The sequence below is a fragment of the Eschrichtius robustus genome, chromosome 1 (assembly GCF_028021215.1).
Source record: "Eschrichtius robustus isolate mEscRob2 chromosome 1, mEscRob2.pri, whole genome shotgun sequence".
NCBI lineage: Eukaryota > Metazoa > Chordata > Mammalia > Artiodactyla > Eschrichtiidae > Eschrichtius > Eschrichtius robustus.
In genome coordinates this window covers 90,942,692-90,958,881 of record NC_090824.1, presented here as the reverse complement: position 1 = coordinate 90,958,881, position 16,190 = coordinate 90,942,692, and the positions used below count along the sequence as shown (strand labels likewise).

Genomic DNA, 16,190 nt, shown 5'->3' with positions numbered 1-16,190 from the left:
AACCCTCAGGAAACTAAGTTCAGGGACCGGGAGGGCACTTACCTCAAAGCACATCCTTGACTTTTACCTCAGCCCAAGTTCAGAGGCTCTGCCTCCGGGCAAATTTAGGATAGTGTGGGATGAGGTTGGAAGGGACACCTTATCAGCCCCTTCCCATCTCTGTCATTCTCTATCCCTTCTTTATTAGACGGTTGAAGAGTTCTCAATCTTATATTCAGGGTCATGCAAAGAAAACTTCATGCCCCTCCCCAACCCCAGACTATCACCCCTAAGGCCCTTTCATACAGAAATTCAGGAGCCCCACTGCCGCCTGGGATGTAGTCTAGGGAACAGTGGGCCTGGGGAGGACAGAGGGAGACACAGCCTCGGCATCCAACCTGAGAAGATCCTGCAGCAGTTCCCTCCGTGTGAGGCCGGAGGTGTGCACTGGAGGATCTAAGAGGATTTTTTCTGTAGTTCACAGCGGAAGTAAAATGACCAGACTCATAGTGGGATAATAGTTTCACATAATGGTCTTCACTGTCTGAGGCCTGCTAGAGGCAGTTTCCAGAACTGAATGAATTCTGTTTAGTTACTCTTCCCATTTACTTTGAGCAATGACACTGAGTTTTTCAAATTAATTAAACTAGCGATAAATGTCTTAATAAACATCCGCCTTGTAAAGCTACCTGATTACCCTTTTTTCGGTTTTTATTTTTTTCACTTTTTTTTTTACCCTCACTTAAGAGAAGATGGACCTGGAGTGTGATTACTCTGGTCAGCTAAGAACAGAATCAGAGGCTCTGGGCACATAAAGGCATAAAGGGACACAAGGTCATTTACACAGAGGGAAACTGAGACTCAGAGAAAGAAATGACTTGCCCAAGTTCTCTTGGGCTCAGAATTTGCCTTTCCTTACTCCCTCACGTCCCTCCTGCCCCAGACTCCCTGCTCAAAGCTGAACACAGAAGACTTTCCTCCCTGGCATGGAATATCCTCAGGGCACCTATCCCATACTCGTCTACTTCCCCACCCACTGATGGAGGAACATCTGGGTCCTTGCCCAGGAAAGAGAAAGGAGAAGGCTGGTCATGACAACCAAGACGGAAGTCTGACTGAGAACCTTAAAAAGCACAGATACAGGAAGGAGGCAGCAGCAGGCAGGGGTCTGGGGCGGCCCCCAGCCCACCTGCTTCCTAGACGAGAGACCCTAGAGGCCAGGAGAGGAAGTGTTCTGGAACAGACTGCCTGCCACTGATGGCAAAACTGGGGTGAGAAGGGAGCTCTTTCTCTGAATTAGCTTTGATGATACCTGCCAGCTTTATTTTCTGATGATGTAGCTCATGGCAAAAGGGCAGTGAATTTTGTGCTCCTTAGCCATTGAAAGTAAATGGTGACTGGGGACTTGAACTTTCCAGCCAGAACTGGGCAGCTGCCCACTGTCATGAAAGGTAGAGCTTGAAAACCTGGCAGGAAGGAGCAGAATTCCTCTGTAGTATTGAACCCACAAGCCTAGTGCTCTGAAGTTGGTACTCTTGGTACGTGAGAACATGAAAAACTGAATAAAAAGTGAGAGTTGTGGGACTTCCCTGGCGGTCCAGTGGTTGAGACTTCGCCTTCCAATGCAGGGGGTGCAGGTTCGATCCCTGGTCAGGGATCTAATATCCCATATGCCTCACGGCCAAAAAAAAACCAAAGCATAAAACAGAAGCAGTATTGTAACAAATTCAATAAAGACTTTTAAAATGGTCCACATCAAAAAACAATCTTTTAAATAAATAAACTGAGCACTTAAAAAAAAAAAAGTGAGAATTGTGCTGACAAAGCAGGAGCACAATTCTGGAGTGGTATTTGTCCTAAAGCTCAAATATCCACTTTTTCTCCCCCTTATCCCTGCAGTCCTTGCCCCGAGAGCTGCTAGTGACCAACAGGTGCTGGGGAAGGGTGGATCTAGTCCCATGATCCCCAGACCATCAGCGTTGGCATCACCTTGATCTTGTTAAAAGCCCCATCCCAGACCCACTGAGCCAGATACTCTGGGAGAGGGGCCCAGCATTCTGTTTTAACAACTATCCAGGTGATTCCAATGCAGGCTCCAGTTAGAACCACTGGTCCAGAGCATGATACGGTTCTGAATTTGTTTATTAAGGAAACTATTTTCAAGAGAGCTAGTCACTGCCTCCTACCTTACCTCCCTGCTCCATCCCCCTCCACCACTGGGACAGCTGCTATTGGGAGATCTGGAGTTTGCCCTGTTGCTTTCCCAAGCCTCAGCATTTGTAAAATAAACCATCTTTCCACCACCTGCTTGGTTTCTGACCCCAGCTGTCTCACTCCTCTCCTGGGACTTCCAGTTTTGTTGTTCCAGTGAGGTTGTCTCCACTTAAATGGTGGGAAGGGGGTCATTCATCAGTGTGGCTTTGTACCATCAGTGGGACCACAGACCCAGAGCCAGGCCCTGGACCCTACCTCAGAGGCTTCTCTGCTCTGATGAGAGACTTTTCAAGGGAGGCCCTGGCTGTATTTCTCAGGAGAAGCAATGAGAATGACCTGCCTGGTCCTAGCTAGGGACACCAGCAGCTGTGAGTGACTGAGTGAGCTCTGGGGAACTCGGGACTCCAGTCCAGGAGCTGTGAGCTCTACTTGTTCGTACCTCCCCCTTTACCTGCCAGCAGGATGGGCAGTCACCTGCGGACTGCAGGGGGAAGAGTCTGAAGCTACAGTTCGCTCTTGTAGCTTTAACGCCAAAGAGAACCAAGTATGGTTTTTGAAAGAGATCGGGGCTCTGGAGTAACTTAAATACACTTTTCCAATTTTTTTTTCTTTTTATTCTAATTAATGCCAAGGCATTAAAAGGTATGGTCACTGTTGGAACTGTGTCGTGTCTCATCCTCCACCTCACTCACTCCTTCCCGGGTGTTAGGAGCATGTCAAGAGCGTATCAGAAGAAGCTCTGCCTTTGTCCCCATGGAATTAAATACAGCTGCCAGGCCTCTGAGGGGGTTTGGGTTGATGGCATATATGTGATATTTTATACTTTTCTTCCGACCTAGTCTGGGGAAAATAGCCTTGGGATATGGAGAAGATGCAAATCTGTGCCTTGAGAGCCCTGCGGGGCAGATTTCCAAAACAGTGGCCAACCCCATAAGCTCGGGGACACTGCACAGGCGGACGTGTAGCCGGGACCCACCTGAGCATTCTCGTCCAGGGAGGACTGGCTTCTGTCCCGTGAGTGCACAGCCTCATCGCTGAGGCCCTGTTATGTTCAAGTCCGTTCAGCCTAAGGGAAGAAGAGGTCACAGGAGGCAGAGGAGGTTGGTAGGGAAAATACACAGGGTTTTTATGTATATTACGTCTCTTGTTTTGAGCCTCACAATAATCCTTTGAGAGATGTAGTGTTAATCTTTGTTTTGTAGCTAAGGAAACGGAAGCTCAGACGGATTAAGGGACAGGTCTGAGGTCACAAGCTGAGAAGTGGCAGAGCAGGGCCTTGACTCCAAGCCCAGGGCTCATCCTCAGTGAACCTTCCCAGGGCCCTTCCCCTCTCTGCTCTCTTTGCCTCCACGTCAACTCCGAGGGAACGCGAGTGACCTGATAGGGTAATTGAAAAGGAGACTGCACCAGGACTCAGAAATCCTGGCCTCTTCGTTATGGGATGTGTCCAGCCTAGAACCCACCACATTTGTTGGTACTGGCCAAAAAAACAGTTTTCTGCTGAGGGGCAAGGAGACTGGGGGAGAGGCTGCAGGATTATGAGAACCAGTGAGGATGCTGAGCTTGACATGGTGCTCCTGACCCTGGCCACCCAGGCCACTCGCCTTAACCCCAGAAATTCCCAGGCTTCACAAATAGCAGGTGCATTTGCCCCTTGCAAAAAAAAAAAAAAGTCAACAAAATGTGTTGTCAAACTGTCTTTAGGGTTGGGTGCAAGGGGATGTCTATTGTATTTCCTTTTTAAGTAATTTATTTTACTGAAGTATAGCTGATTTACAATGTTGTGCTAATTTCTGCTGTGCAGCATAGAGATTCAGTTATACATATATACATTCTTTTTCATATTCTTTTGCATTATGGTTTATCACAGGATATTGAATATAGTTCCCTGTGCTATACAGTAGGACCTTGTTGTTTATCCATTTTTATCCATTCTATATATAATGGTTTGCCTCTGCTAATCCCAAACTCCCAGTCCTTCCCTCCCCCCACCCTCCCCCACCCCCGGCAACCACAAGTCTGTTCTCTATGTCTGTGAGTCTGTTCCTGTTTCATAGATAAGTTCATTTGTATCATATTTTAGATTCCACATATAAGTGATATCATATGGTATTTGTCTTTCTCTTTCTGACTTACTTCACTTAGTGTGATAATCTCTAGGTCTGTCCATGTTGCTGCAAATGGCCTTATTTCATTCTTTCTATGGCTGAGTAATATTCCATTGTATATATGTAGCATATCTTCTTTATCCATTCATCTGTCGATGGACATTTAGGTTGCTTCCATGTCTTGGCTATTGTGTATAGTGCTGCTATGAATATAGGGGTGCATATATCTTTTTGAATTATAGTTTTGTCTGGATATATGCCCAGGAGTGGGATTGCTGGATCACATGGCAACTCTATTTTTAGTTTTTTGAGGAACTTCCATACTCTTTTCCATAGTGGCTGCACCAGTTTACATTCCAAGGGGTTGTCTATTTGCCCCAAAATGCTGGGCTTTCTTTACAAATTATCTGAAGCAACGTTGTAGGCATAGTTTTATGAGAGGATGTGTGTGTATGTGTGTGCGTGTTTGTGTGTGTGTGTGTGTGAGAAAGAGAGAGAGAATATGAGCTTCACACAAATACAAAGTGTTGAGTTTTTTTCTAACAAGCCTGGCTGAGTTTTCAGTAGTTCTATAACTGTGATATGACTAGTCCACTGAGATATTCAGCACTGGCTGGAAAAATACAACCAAAATTTGTTCAATCAATAGCAAGAAACAGTGACGCTTCTAAGGGTCACTTTACTGTAAAAGTGGCCTCACCATGAGAAAGATACACGAGTTTGCTTTCCTTCAGGCCCAGCTCAGGTTTTTTGTCCTTCTGGTAACTTCACCGGGTACAAGGAATCCACATAGGAATGGGGACGCCTTGGCTCTTGAAGCATTGTCACTGATATCTCAGTAAGTCTAGCCCTCTCGTTAGCCCCGCTCTTACAAGCTCTACGACAGCAGGTTTGAGGATCTGCTCAGAGGGTCTTAACTGCCCTTGTTGAGTCTGGCTTGGACCATCTGTGCTAACAGAACACGTAGTCCTCCCTCCCATGCCATTGACTTGCACACAGTGACCTCCACGTTCCAGACGGAATGTGTTTTGCCTGCCCCACGTGCATGTCCTCTGCCTACCACACCATGTGGCGCCGAGCTCAGCCAGTTCTCTGACCCAAGCAGGGACTGCCAACGGGGCTCCCTGAGGCCCCATGCCCGGCATCTGAACCTACAGATATCTATTTGCATCATGAAACGCACCCAGTTCCCTCAGTTTGCATGTAGAATGGCTGGTTATTGGTGCAAGAAGGTGCTGCGTTTGTTAAGGACTAGCTGGGGCCAGTGGCTGCAGGAGTCTGGGTGACCACTGTTCCTCTCTCCCTCTGAACTCTGCCTTCCCTCCTCAGGGCCGGACCTCTCCCCCCAGGAGCCGCATGGCCACCTGGCTCCAGGGCAGCCTCCTGGTGCTACAGTCTAGGTACCAAGTACCTGCATGGGCCCCATCCTTCCCAGCCTAACTGCCGAGCTCTGGAGTCCACCTCCTCTGAGAGTAGGGAGCGAGGGCCTGCACGGGGCTAAGCTCTGGCCCTGCTGCACTGGGGGCAACCCGCTATACGAGACAGTACAGCTGCATTTCTCCCTACAATTACCCTCCCTCATCTTCTCCCAGAGCGAGCTGGCTGCTTTTCTAGCCTCAGCCTCAGCAGTTCCTGGGCAGATTTTGTTGCTTTATGACTAAGCAAGAAAAGTGGGCTCCTGGGCCAGAAGCTCGGCAGGAGTTCTGTCCCTTCAAAGAAAATGTAAATTGGCATGGAAGGTGCAGAGGTTAAGAAATCTGGGGCCCTGCTGTTAGCATTCGTGCCCCTCTCCTCCCTGTGCCTCAGAAAGCCAGGCCGCTTGTAGTGTGCGAACACAGGGGCAGGACCGCACCCCAGTGATTGATTCACACTTCTCGGCTCAGCGTACTCATGCCCTGGCCCTGAGAAGATGAGCTAATGTGGCTGTTCCTCTGTGACATTAAAGTGCTTTTTTTTTTTTTTTAATTTACTTATTTATTTTTGGCTGCTTTGGGTCTTCGTAGCTGCGTGCGGGCTTTCTCTAGTTGCAGCGAGCAGGGGCTACTCTTTGTTGCAGTGCGCGGGCTTCTCATTGTGGTGGCTTCTCTTGTTGCGGAGCACGGGCTCTAGGTGCGCGGGCTTGAGTAGTTGTGGCACATGGGCTCAGTAGTTGTGGCTCACGGCTATAGACCGCAAGCTCAGTAGTTGTGGCACGCGGACTTAGTTGCTCTGCAGCATGTGGGATCTTCCCGGACCAGGACTCGAACCCGTGTCCCCTGCATGGGCAGGCGGATTCTTAACCACTGCGCCACCAGGGAAGTCCCAACATTAAAGTGCTTTTACACAGCATCTGCTCCTGAACCTGGCAGACGACTGCACACACATGCCCTTAGACAACATGGATAAGGAAAGCCAGGAAGTCTTTGGCCTACAAGAAGTGTAAATGTAAGGTTAAGACAGAATAGAGGCTGGGATGCCATCCCACCCCTAGGGTGCTGGGTGCCTTGTCCCTCCCTCTCAGGCCCCCGAGGACAACTTGTTCAGCTCTTGCTTCCTCCTCCAGGCACCCCCCATCCTAGCATGGCCTTTCCGCACCCCCGGACTCTTGTGCTTTTGGAGGGCAGGTGCCCACCTCCTGTAACCCTCCATCTCCCCTCTGCCTTCTTGAAGGGCTGTGAAACCATGGCCAGCTCCCCTTTAACTGCATGTGGCCCAGGATCTGAGAAAGTTGTGATGGCTCGTGCCTTCTTCACGACTCAGGTAGTTTGCACTTATAATCTACCTGCCTTACAGGTAAGCTGGATTGAATAAGGTAAGGCCCAGTGAGTGGGGAGCTTTCTACATGTTAGCTCCTCTTATCTGGATGCACCACGCCAGAGTCCCTGGGATTGACCCTGTGATGGGTTAAAAAAAAAGCAGTTCTCCTACCCAAGGGTATTGACTGTGAGGCAGAAAATGCAATTAACCTTGACGAGTTTAGGTCACTGGCCCAAGCCTGCTTGCTGCTTGCTGCCTCAGTGCCTTCCCTAAGGAACAGACAAACCATAGAGAACTAGAGCCAGGCCCTCCAGGAAGGAGCACCAATATGAATTCTCCTGACCTCTGAGTTTCAAAATGATTCTAAGGGGCTCATGAATCATTCTGGGCACCATATAGAGAGAATTAAAAGGATGCATGTGTACGCACTATTATTTTCAAATGTGTGTAGGTGCTATTGTGGTTCATAATGTAAATTTATTTTTTAGATGGGTGCTTAATACGTTATTTTGACCCACTAATGTCCTTGTGAAGAGAATAACCTCCGAGGTTTAGCTGGATTTGGGTGCTCTGCCTCAGCTCGCTTGTCCTGAAGATAAACGGCCTCAGGCTTGGAGCCCCGACTTTGTGACTAAACAGTAATCACCTGTCAGCGTGAGTGCCTGTTTCTCCAGTATAATCAATGGCACAACATTGAGCACACAACACACGGGTTAGCATAGCACCAGGGCAACTGCCAGCAAAGGGAAAAGGAGACAGAACTCACTGGATTTTGCCGTCCCACCAAAAGAGAAAGCCGGCTGCCAGAGAATATTCCAGAAAGCCCCAACTTAAGGCAGGGAGACCACGGAGAGGGAATCCTAGGACACGGCTGGCATCTGGAAGTGCAAGGCCAGGAAGTTTTAAATTCCTAAACCCTAGGCCCTGCCAGAGGCTTGCTGTAGGAACCCACCACGAGGGTCCAGCTGAATGTGACTTTCCCCCCGAAGACTGCCTGGGGCCAGTCCACCAGCCACAGGCGTGGGTGCTCCAAGGGAGGGGCGATTGCAACTCTGTGTGAAAGGTGTCCCAGCGGCTCTCAGTAGATCCTGCTTTTGTGTTTCTTCTGGGGTTTTAAACTTCATGGGATTCCGCTCTAAGGAGGAGCTCTGCTCCTACCTCTCTCCCTTCCTTCCCTCCAGCCTTGGAGACACAGCAAGGGAAGATGCTTGTCTTCATTAGTCTCCACGAGAGCCTCGTAGCTCAAAACCATGCCTCCACCACGGGTAAGTGGGAACCTGAGGGAACTCTGACTTCATGGTGGGGAGCAGGGGTTTCACCAGATGCTGAGAAATAATGATAAAAAGATCCTTTTTCACTGATAAAGGGAATGTACAATGGGATGTGTCTTTTTTTTTTTTTTTTTTTTTACAACAACCTGAAGAGAAAAGCCATGCTTCCTTTTTCTTCCTGTGAAATGGAAGAACTCTGAGGTTGGATCTGCTGAATTTAACGTTCTTACCAGCTAAGAGCCCTACAAGTGTATTTGAGCTGCCAACCCATGAGTATGAGTTGTTTCTGTGGAAGACATGATTATTTTTTTTTTTTAACATCTTTATTGGAGTATAATTGCTTTACAATGTTGTGTTAGTTTCTGCTGTATAACAAAGTGAATCAGCTATACGTACACATATATCCCCATATCCCCTCCCTCTTGCATCTCCCTCCCACCCTCCCTATCCCACCCCTCTAGGTGGCCACAAAGCACCGAGCTGATCTCCCTGTGCTATGCGGCTGCTTCCCACTAGCTATCTATTTTACCTTTGGTAGTGTATATGTCCATGCCACTCTCTCACTTCGTCCCAACTTACCCTTCCCCCTCCCCATGTCCTCAAGTCCATTCTCTATGTCTGCGGGAAGACATGATTCTTATCAAAAGTCCATGTGATTTCTATCACAGAGGCACAATTTCCCCATGGCTGCCCCAGGCTTCTGCTAATATGGCTGTTGTATGTAAGGAAGCGAACTTCTTCAGCCATTAAAACTCACCCCAGGAGGGACAAATTAGGGGTATGGAATTAACAAACTACTATTTATAAAATAGGTGAACAACAAGGATATACTCTATACCTCAGGGAATTATACCAATTATCTCGTAATAACCTGTAATGAAGTATAATGGGCAAAAATACTGAATCACTATGCTGTTCACCTGAAACTAACATAATATGTAAATCAACTATACTTCAATTAAAAAAAAAAAACTCTCCCCAGCTGATCACAGTGTAGTAGCCAGCTTGGTGCAAAGGTCAATTTGTAGAGAAAAATATTCATAATATGCAACTGTCTCTTAGTATTCCATTTCAATTGCTTTGAGAGAGATAACAGTACAGGACATGCTGCTTGAGACAGGGTTAAGCATATTTTCTCTGTTCCCAGAAGAACCTTAAAAATGACTTTAAACTCTTCCCGCACTCTGGGGCATCAGTAAGGAAAGAGTTGACAGCCCCTGCCCACAGTGACAGTTGTTGATGGAGTCCTTTGAAAGACCTGGTTTGTGGCCCACTGCCCTGAAATCCCAGCGTGATTCATAACAAGGCTCTGTCGTGAGAGTAGCTCTTTCTGGTGGGAGACCGAAGGGTGTAAGAACGGGGCCCACTGCCTCAAGGTTATGTTGTGGGCGGGAGTGCGAGGCCAGCGGAAGAGGAGGGGAGGTGCCCACATGGCACCACCTTCCTTAGTTGAGCTGTTCACTCGCTCATCCTTCCAATCCTGCAAGGGTAAGCTTCTTAAGATACTTGCTGAGAGATCTGATATGCTGCCCTAGTTCTCCTTGGAAAGTATAGGGTGAGCTGGCAGAAGGGACAGAGGTGAGGGGTAAACCTTTTGAGGTGGTCTTAAAGATCTGTCCATTCTTGGAGCAGGGCCAGGTCCTTCTGTAATTACCCATGGCCTTGGGCCTTGTCATAGGTGAGATAGTTTGGATCTTATAAGACCACCTTGATTTGCATGCAGAATTAAACACAGATCTACCAGAGGTGAGCATCTCAGCTGAGCTGCGGAGACCACTGGGGACAGGCCCAGAGATGCTGTCTTGCAGAGCTCCAGCTGTTCTGACACTTCCCTGCAAGTCATTCTCCCAGCTCGTCAGAGATACCCAGGCAGGTCCCTGAGGAGAAGGTTATGGGTTCAGAAGTGGCCTAATTTCTTGACATTTTGTAAAACCTTTCAGCCACCCCTCCACCTTCTATCCATTGATTCAACAAATAATTATTGAGGACATACCTGCCATATGCCACGCCCTGTGCTAAATTCTGGGGGAGGGCTCCTACCCTCATGAAAAGTATGGTGTAGAAAGGGAGCAGATGATAAATAAGTAAACAAATCAACAAGATAATGACAGACTGTTGTCAGTGCCATGAAGGAAATAAACAGGATAAATAAATGAGATAGTGACAGGGGGCTGTTCTGTAGGGAAAGACCTCTCTGCAGCAAGGACATTTGAGTTGAGACCTCAAGGAGATGAAGAGCCGGAGGAAGGGCATCCCAGGCAGAGGGGATACAAAGACGCAGAGGCAGAAAAGCCTTGGCACGCTCAGGAACAGAGAGACAGTGGCCGGAGAGTGGTGAGAAGAATGATTTGGGGTGAGTTCAGAGAGGAGGCAGGAGCCAGGTCGTGCAGGGCCTTGGAGGCCGCGGTCAGAGCTTGGATTTTATTCTGAGAGCAAGAGAAGCCCCTTGCTGACAGCGTTACGCAGGAGCGGCAACGTAATTAAAGATCACTGTGTGCTCGCTGCAGTTAAAAGCTGTGGGGCATATCTATATGTGCTGCTATAGAAAGAGTCACAGGATACCCTACGCGGGGAAAAACCCCAAGAAGCAGAATACAGTATAAAATATGCTGCTAATGTCTTTTTAAAACAGGAGACGTATATGTATATAGGCTTGCCCGTGTATAAAATAACCACATTAAGGATACCCAAGAAGCTGGTGAGGGTTTGCTTCTGGGGGTGGGGAACTGCAGCATAGGGTGAGTGAGATAAAAGGGAGACTCTTCATAGTGTATTCTTTTGTATGTTTGAATATCTTACTGTGTGCCTGTATTACTTATTCATTAAAAAAAGACAGTTTGTCTAAATTGTGGTCACCCTGGCCGCCATGTGGAGAAAGGGTGAGCACAGAGGCAGAGGACTGGCTAGTAGGCTCTGGCCGTGGTCCAGCTGAGAGATGGTGGTGGCTTCACCTATGGAGTTGGTGATGGGGATGGAGACAAGCAGGAGGATTCATGATGCACTTTAGAGGCAGAGCCAGCCGGACTTCGTGTGTGCCACACGACAGTCCAGAGGAAAGCTGTGTGCATTGTAGGTGGGAACTGGGCCTACCTGACTCTATCTGCCTTCTCTGACATCTTCGTGGAAGGAAGGGTTCTTGGGCTCCTTCCAGGTGCTGAAAGCCTCAGAATTCCTGAGAATGTTGAATCCATCACAATATGGAGGACATAGTCATGGACATGTGCCCCTTTCACATCCTCATGCAACTGTTACAAACGATTTTTAATGACCATCAAAACAAAGTTATACTGAAGAAGCCCGCCCACTTCTCAATGGAGCTTGCTTTCTTTGCAGAGAGATGCCAAAGGCCAATACCTGTTTGACCTTCTTTGCCACCACCTGAATCTGCTTGAGAAAGACTACTTTGGGATCCGCTTTGTGGACCCTGATAAGCAGCGGGTAAGTCAGTATTCAAAGCACAGATGGAGGAGAGGGGTGGTCAGTAAGCCTGAGGCCCTGAACTGTCTGTCACTCATGTTCAGAGTTTAGCCTCAGGAGTCGGGGACCAACCAGACCCTGCAGTTCGGTGTCATCTCTTCAGATCATATGGTGAGACCTGGAAGACCCCGTAGCAGAGCTCAGCTGGAGTGGTCCATCGTTTTTTAGATGCTGAAATGGCAGCCTCGAGAGCTGAAGTGATTTGCCCAAAACTGCCCAGTTAGAGTCAGGGCAGCTGGGCAGGTGTTGTGGTCTCAGAGCCCAGGTCACAGGCTGAGGCTCTCCTGCCCCTCTCTAGTAAATGGGCTGATTCGCCTTGTTCTGGTTAGGAAGGGTCTCACCTAAGTGCCACAATAACCCAATCCGGGCAGGACAGAGATGGAGCCGAACTGACGTGGGCTTTTCAGCCCTTGCAAATCCTGCAAGTCTTGTTCTGCTCTACACAACGTGGGCGGCTCTACAGACACAAGGCATTGACAAGGACTGTGCTATTCCGGACAGATACAGGAACAAGGCCCCTGACTACCCCTCCAGCGTCATCTCCCCGACCGTCTCCACCCTGCTGTGGCCCCACCAGTCGATACTGTGGCTCTCCACACGTCAGTCTTCTCCTCTTCAGAGCCTTCACCTGTACAGTTCTCCTCTGGAACATTGCTTCCCCTTTCCTCACTTCTCTACTCTCCACACTGTCCTTCTGGCTAACTCCTTCTCACATGGAAGGTCTCAGCTTAGGCTTTGACTTCTTCCCGGAAGCCTTCCCTAACCCCTACTCTGACTGACGGGCCCCTCTGATGTGCCCCCGTGTGCCCTGTTCTACCCCTATTGGAGTAGAACTTATTACACCATGCTGGTATCGCCTGTTTGATTACCTGTGTTCCTTGCAAAAATATGAGTTCCATGAGGGCATGGACTTTATCTCATTCATCACTGTAACCCATGGAACTAGCACAGGGCCTAGAATGCAGTGGATGCTCAGTAAATATCTGCTGCAGGAATGATGAGTGGGTGAGTTAGTGGGTTATAGTGCCATGTTCCTGCCCTCCACTTGCCCAGCTACCCTTCAGGCCCACACCTGCACTTCCTATAACTTCCTTCCATCAGCCCTTTGCTCGGCGTGGGGAGGTTCTCTCTGGCATCCCCACCAAAGTGGGAAAGTATGCAGAAGCATTCAGGCCTCACTGCCTCCCTTCCCCACACCCACTGTCGTCTGCCATCCTCCAAAAGCACTGTCACCACGAGCCCCAGAGGGCCCCCCTTTCATGGGTCCACTCATTTTTTTCATAGCTCCAAACATGAGCTTCATCTCTGTCACCACTGGGGACCTTGGAGCCCCGGAGGGCACAGCCTCCCAGCAGTGCCCAGGGCCACAGGTAACTCCCTCACCAGGCCAGAGTCAGGTGGTGTTTTGGGGGGTTTTTTTGTTTTATTTATTTATTTATTTATTTATTTATTTATTTATTTATTTATTAATTATTTGGCTGCGTCAGATCTTCATTGCTGCTCCCGGGCTTTCTCTAGTTGCAGCGAGCTGGGGCTACTCTTCGTTGCAGTGCGCAGGCTTCTCATTTTAGTGGCTTCTCGTTGCGGAGCACAGGCTCTAGACGCACGGGCTTTAGTAGTTGCAGCACGTGGGTTCAGTAGTTGTGGCTCGCGGGCTCTAGAGCGCAGACTCAGTAGTTGTGGCGCACTGGCTTAGTTGCTCTGCGGCATGTGGGATCTTCCCAGACCAGGGATCGAACCCACATCCCCTGCATTGGCAGGTGGATTCTTAACTACTGCGCCACCACAGAAGTCCCCAGGTGTCGTTTTGTTGTTTGATGCTCCGAGTCGCTGTGTCTCCAGGTCACATTTAGGGTTTTATGCTGAAGACTTGAGCTATAGGAAAGAAACCAAAGCCTGAATCTGTTTCCTTTGACAAGCCCTGCCCCACTTTGCTGCCGTGTTTCATTCCTCTTGGCTCAGCAGAATTTTGAGCATCACCAGTGTTTGAGGAGTGTTGAGGTCAGCCCCTCACCCTATAAAGACCCCGCTGTCTTGGCATAAATACTATCCTTAGCTCTGGATGATAGTATAAGACCCCCCAAAGTGCCACGACACCAGGAAGCTACATGTCCTCACATGCTCTAGGTGTCCGTTCACTCTGTAATGGTAGACTCTTAGACTGTTTTTACAAAGGGATTTTGTTGTTGTAGTTTGTTTATTTTTGGGAGTCAGAGCTGTTTCTCCTTAAGAAGGAAGACCAGTTACCCCAAGCTCTCTTCATCTCCCAAAGACAGTGGTGTATGAAGAAAAAAGGGTGAAATGTATCCTGTTCATTATTTTTTAGTTGGATCAGCATGTGCTTGAGGAGGATAAGAGAGTATGTCGAGATGACAAAGATTAAAAGCCAAAGGAGACAGAGAAAAATAAGGAAATGGGGAAAAGGAGAAATAAACTTTCACGGAGTGGCTCCTATGTGCCAGGCTCCACGCTGGAGCCAATGGAGTCCATCTTTCAGCCAATGGACATTGAGCGATGAGGTGTATAGGCATGAAGCTAAGAGCTTCACATGTGTTATTTGATCCTTACCACGAATGAGATAAGTATCCGCAGTTATACCATCCATCCTCCAGATGAGTGGACGGTCTCGGACAGGTTACGTAACTTGCCCAAGGCAAGTGGCAAAGCCTGTCTCCTGCTCAGACCTGCCTGATGCCAGAGCCTGTGTGGTTTCTGGGGGTTCCATGCTGAATTCATACCCTCTAGCCTCTAAAGTGACATGATTCTTTGCTTTTATTGAGGGTTTAAGGAGAGCAGGGAGGCTTGAGAGGGTCCTTGAGAGCTGTGGGGAAATGGACCTGTAAAGAATTGTCCTAGATCTACTGATCACGATAGAGATGGAGGAGATGAGCTCCCTGCCCCCACCCCCAGACCTCTTCCCCTGAGCACCAGGGTGGCAGGACCCAGCGCTCACATCCATCCCATCATTGCTTGCTCTGCAGGGGTCTCCATGGGGTCTGGGATTTCTCTGGTGCCCCCTGGAGGAGCTGCCCTCACTCCCTCTCCCCTGTTCCTGACTCAGGCCCTGGTCTCAGACAATTCTCAGCCTCTCCTTCAAGCCCCCAGAGTCTGAAGATTGTACCACCTTGGCTCCTTCACCCAAATGCAGGAGGAAGCTCTGCTCTCTGAACCTTCTTTTTACTCTTCTCCTGACCCTTCCTCCCCAACCCAATGTTATCAATTTGCTAGTGATTCTGGGACCCAGATATAGGCAGACAGCTGCAAAAGGTAACTCTGGCCATCACCGTATTTTGGGGATCCTGTCAAGATTTCTCTACCAGACCCTCTCTTGGACAAGCTTTCCACCTTCTTTCCACCTGCTCCCAGTCTCCTCCAGCCTCACTCCTTTCTGGAGCTCTCACTGCAGTACAAACTAAAGTCTTCTCTCCAGCTATTGCCAAGGGGAATAGCCTTTTGTCATTCAGCCTCTCTGCCTTCTGCTGATAATGGATCTATCATTGCACTTAGCTTCTATCTATCTTCGTTTATTTATTTTGATCTATGGGTCCAGTGCCTCAGGGCATTCAGTTTTCTGAGTCCCCGACACTTGCTGTGTTCTTCTCACTGTCCGGTGTGCTCCGCACAGACAGGCCTCCTCCGCCTTCATAGGCAAGGTCTGGAACCCCAGTTGTTTCCATGCAGTTTCATCTCCTGCCTTTGCTTCCCTGTGAAGCCAAGCCGCGGTGGGCCGTGTAATGTGAGAATGACCTCTTAACCCCACTGAGTGGCTATAATGAGTTGCCAGCCTCATGGGAACTCAGATCAGAGGAAGCAAGAGAGCAGGATGTCAGCCCAGATTATCCGTGTGGAGCTGACGGAAGAACTGGCTCTTGGTGGGTCCATTAACTGTGTGACCCACGGCCCAGCCCAGAAGGTGAGAGCTGGGCATCGAGGGAGGCCAGGATGCGTCTGCGTGGCCCTGCCTGCTTTCCTGCCAGAGGGAGGACTCTGCCAGACGTTTTACTAAATAGAAGTAGTCAGAAAAGAGGGAGGTGTGGACCTGGTTCCTTCTCCTGTTCTACAGCTGCACATTGAACACTGAGCTGGGCACCAGTGATACAGTGGTAAACAAGACAGAGCAGTGGTTTTAAGCTACTTCCAGATAATCAAGCCCCAAATATCAGCAATTCTAGCTCTCTGCAAATTATCAAGGTTCCTGATTATCATGAAAGCAACAAACATCAATAGTGCATTTTATAAGGCATCCATGTAGAAGTGGGAAACTGATATAGAACGTTCTCGTTGCTTCCTTTCCCAAACATAAGTACCATGGGAAAAAATGCATTGCTACTATGTCCTGCCCCTGTGAAAATCCAGGGAAAACAGGATACTACACATTGGTTGTGGTTAGTTATCTTATGAGACT

The 16,190-nt window shown here is 48.7% G+C and overlaps 1 protein-coding gene across 4 annotated transcripts in view; it reads left to right on the top strand.

The window, feature by feature from the left end:
* FRMD5 (FERM domain containing 5) overlaps window positions 1-16,190 on the top strand; it is a 351,302-nt gene that overhangs the window by 294,228 nt on the left and 40,884 nt on the right. For all 4 annotated transcript variants that reach the window (XM_068535723.1, XM_068535716.1, XM_068535707.1 and 1 more), the window contains exon 2: window positions 11,642-11,746. In XM_068535723.1, coding sequence (XP_068391824.1) covers window positions 11,642-11,746 — 105 coding nt within the window. The remainder of the gene's footprint in view (window positions 1-11,641; window positions 11,747-16,190) is intronic.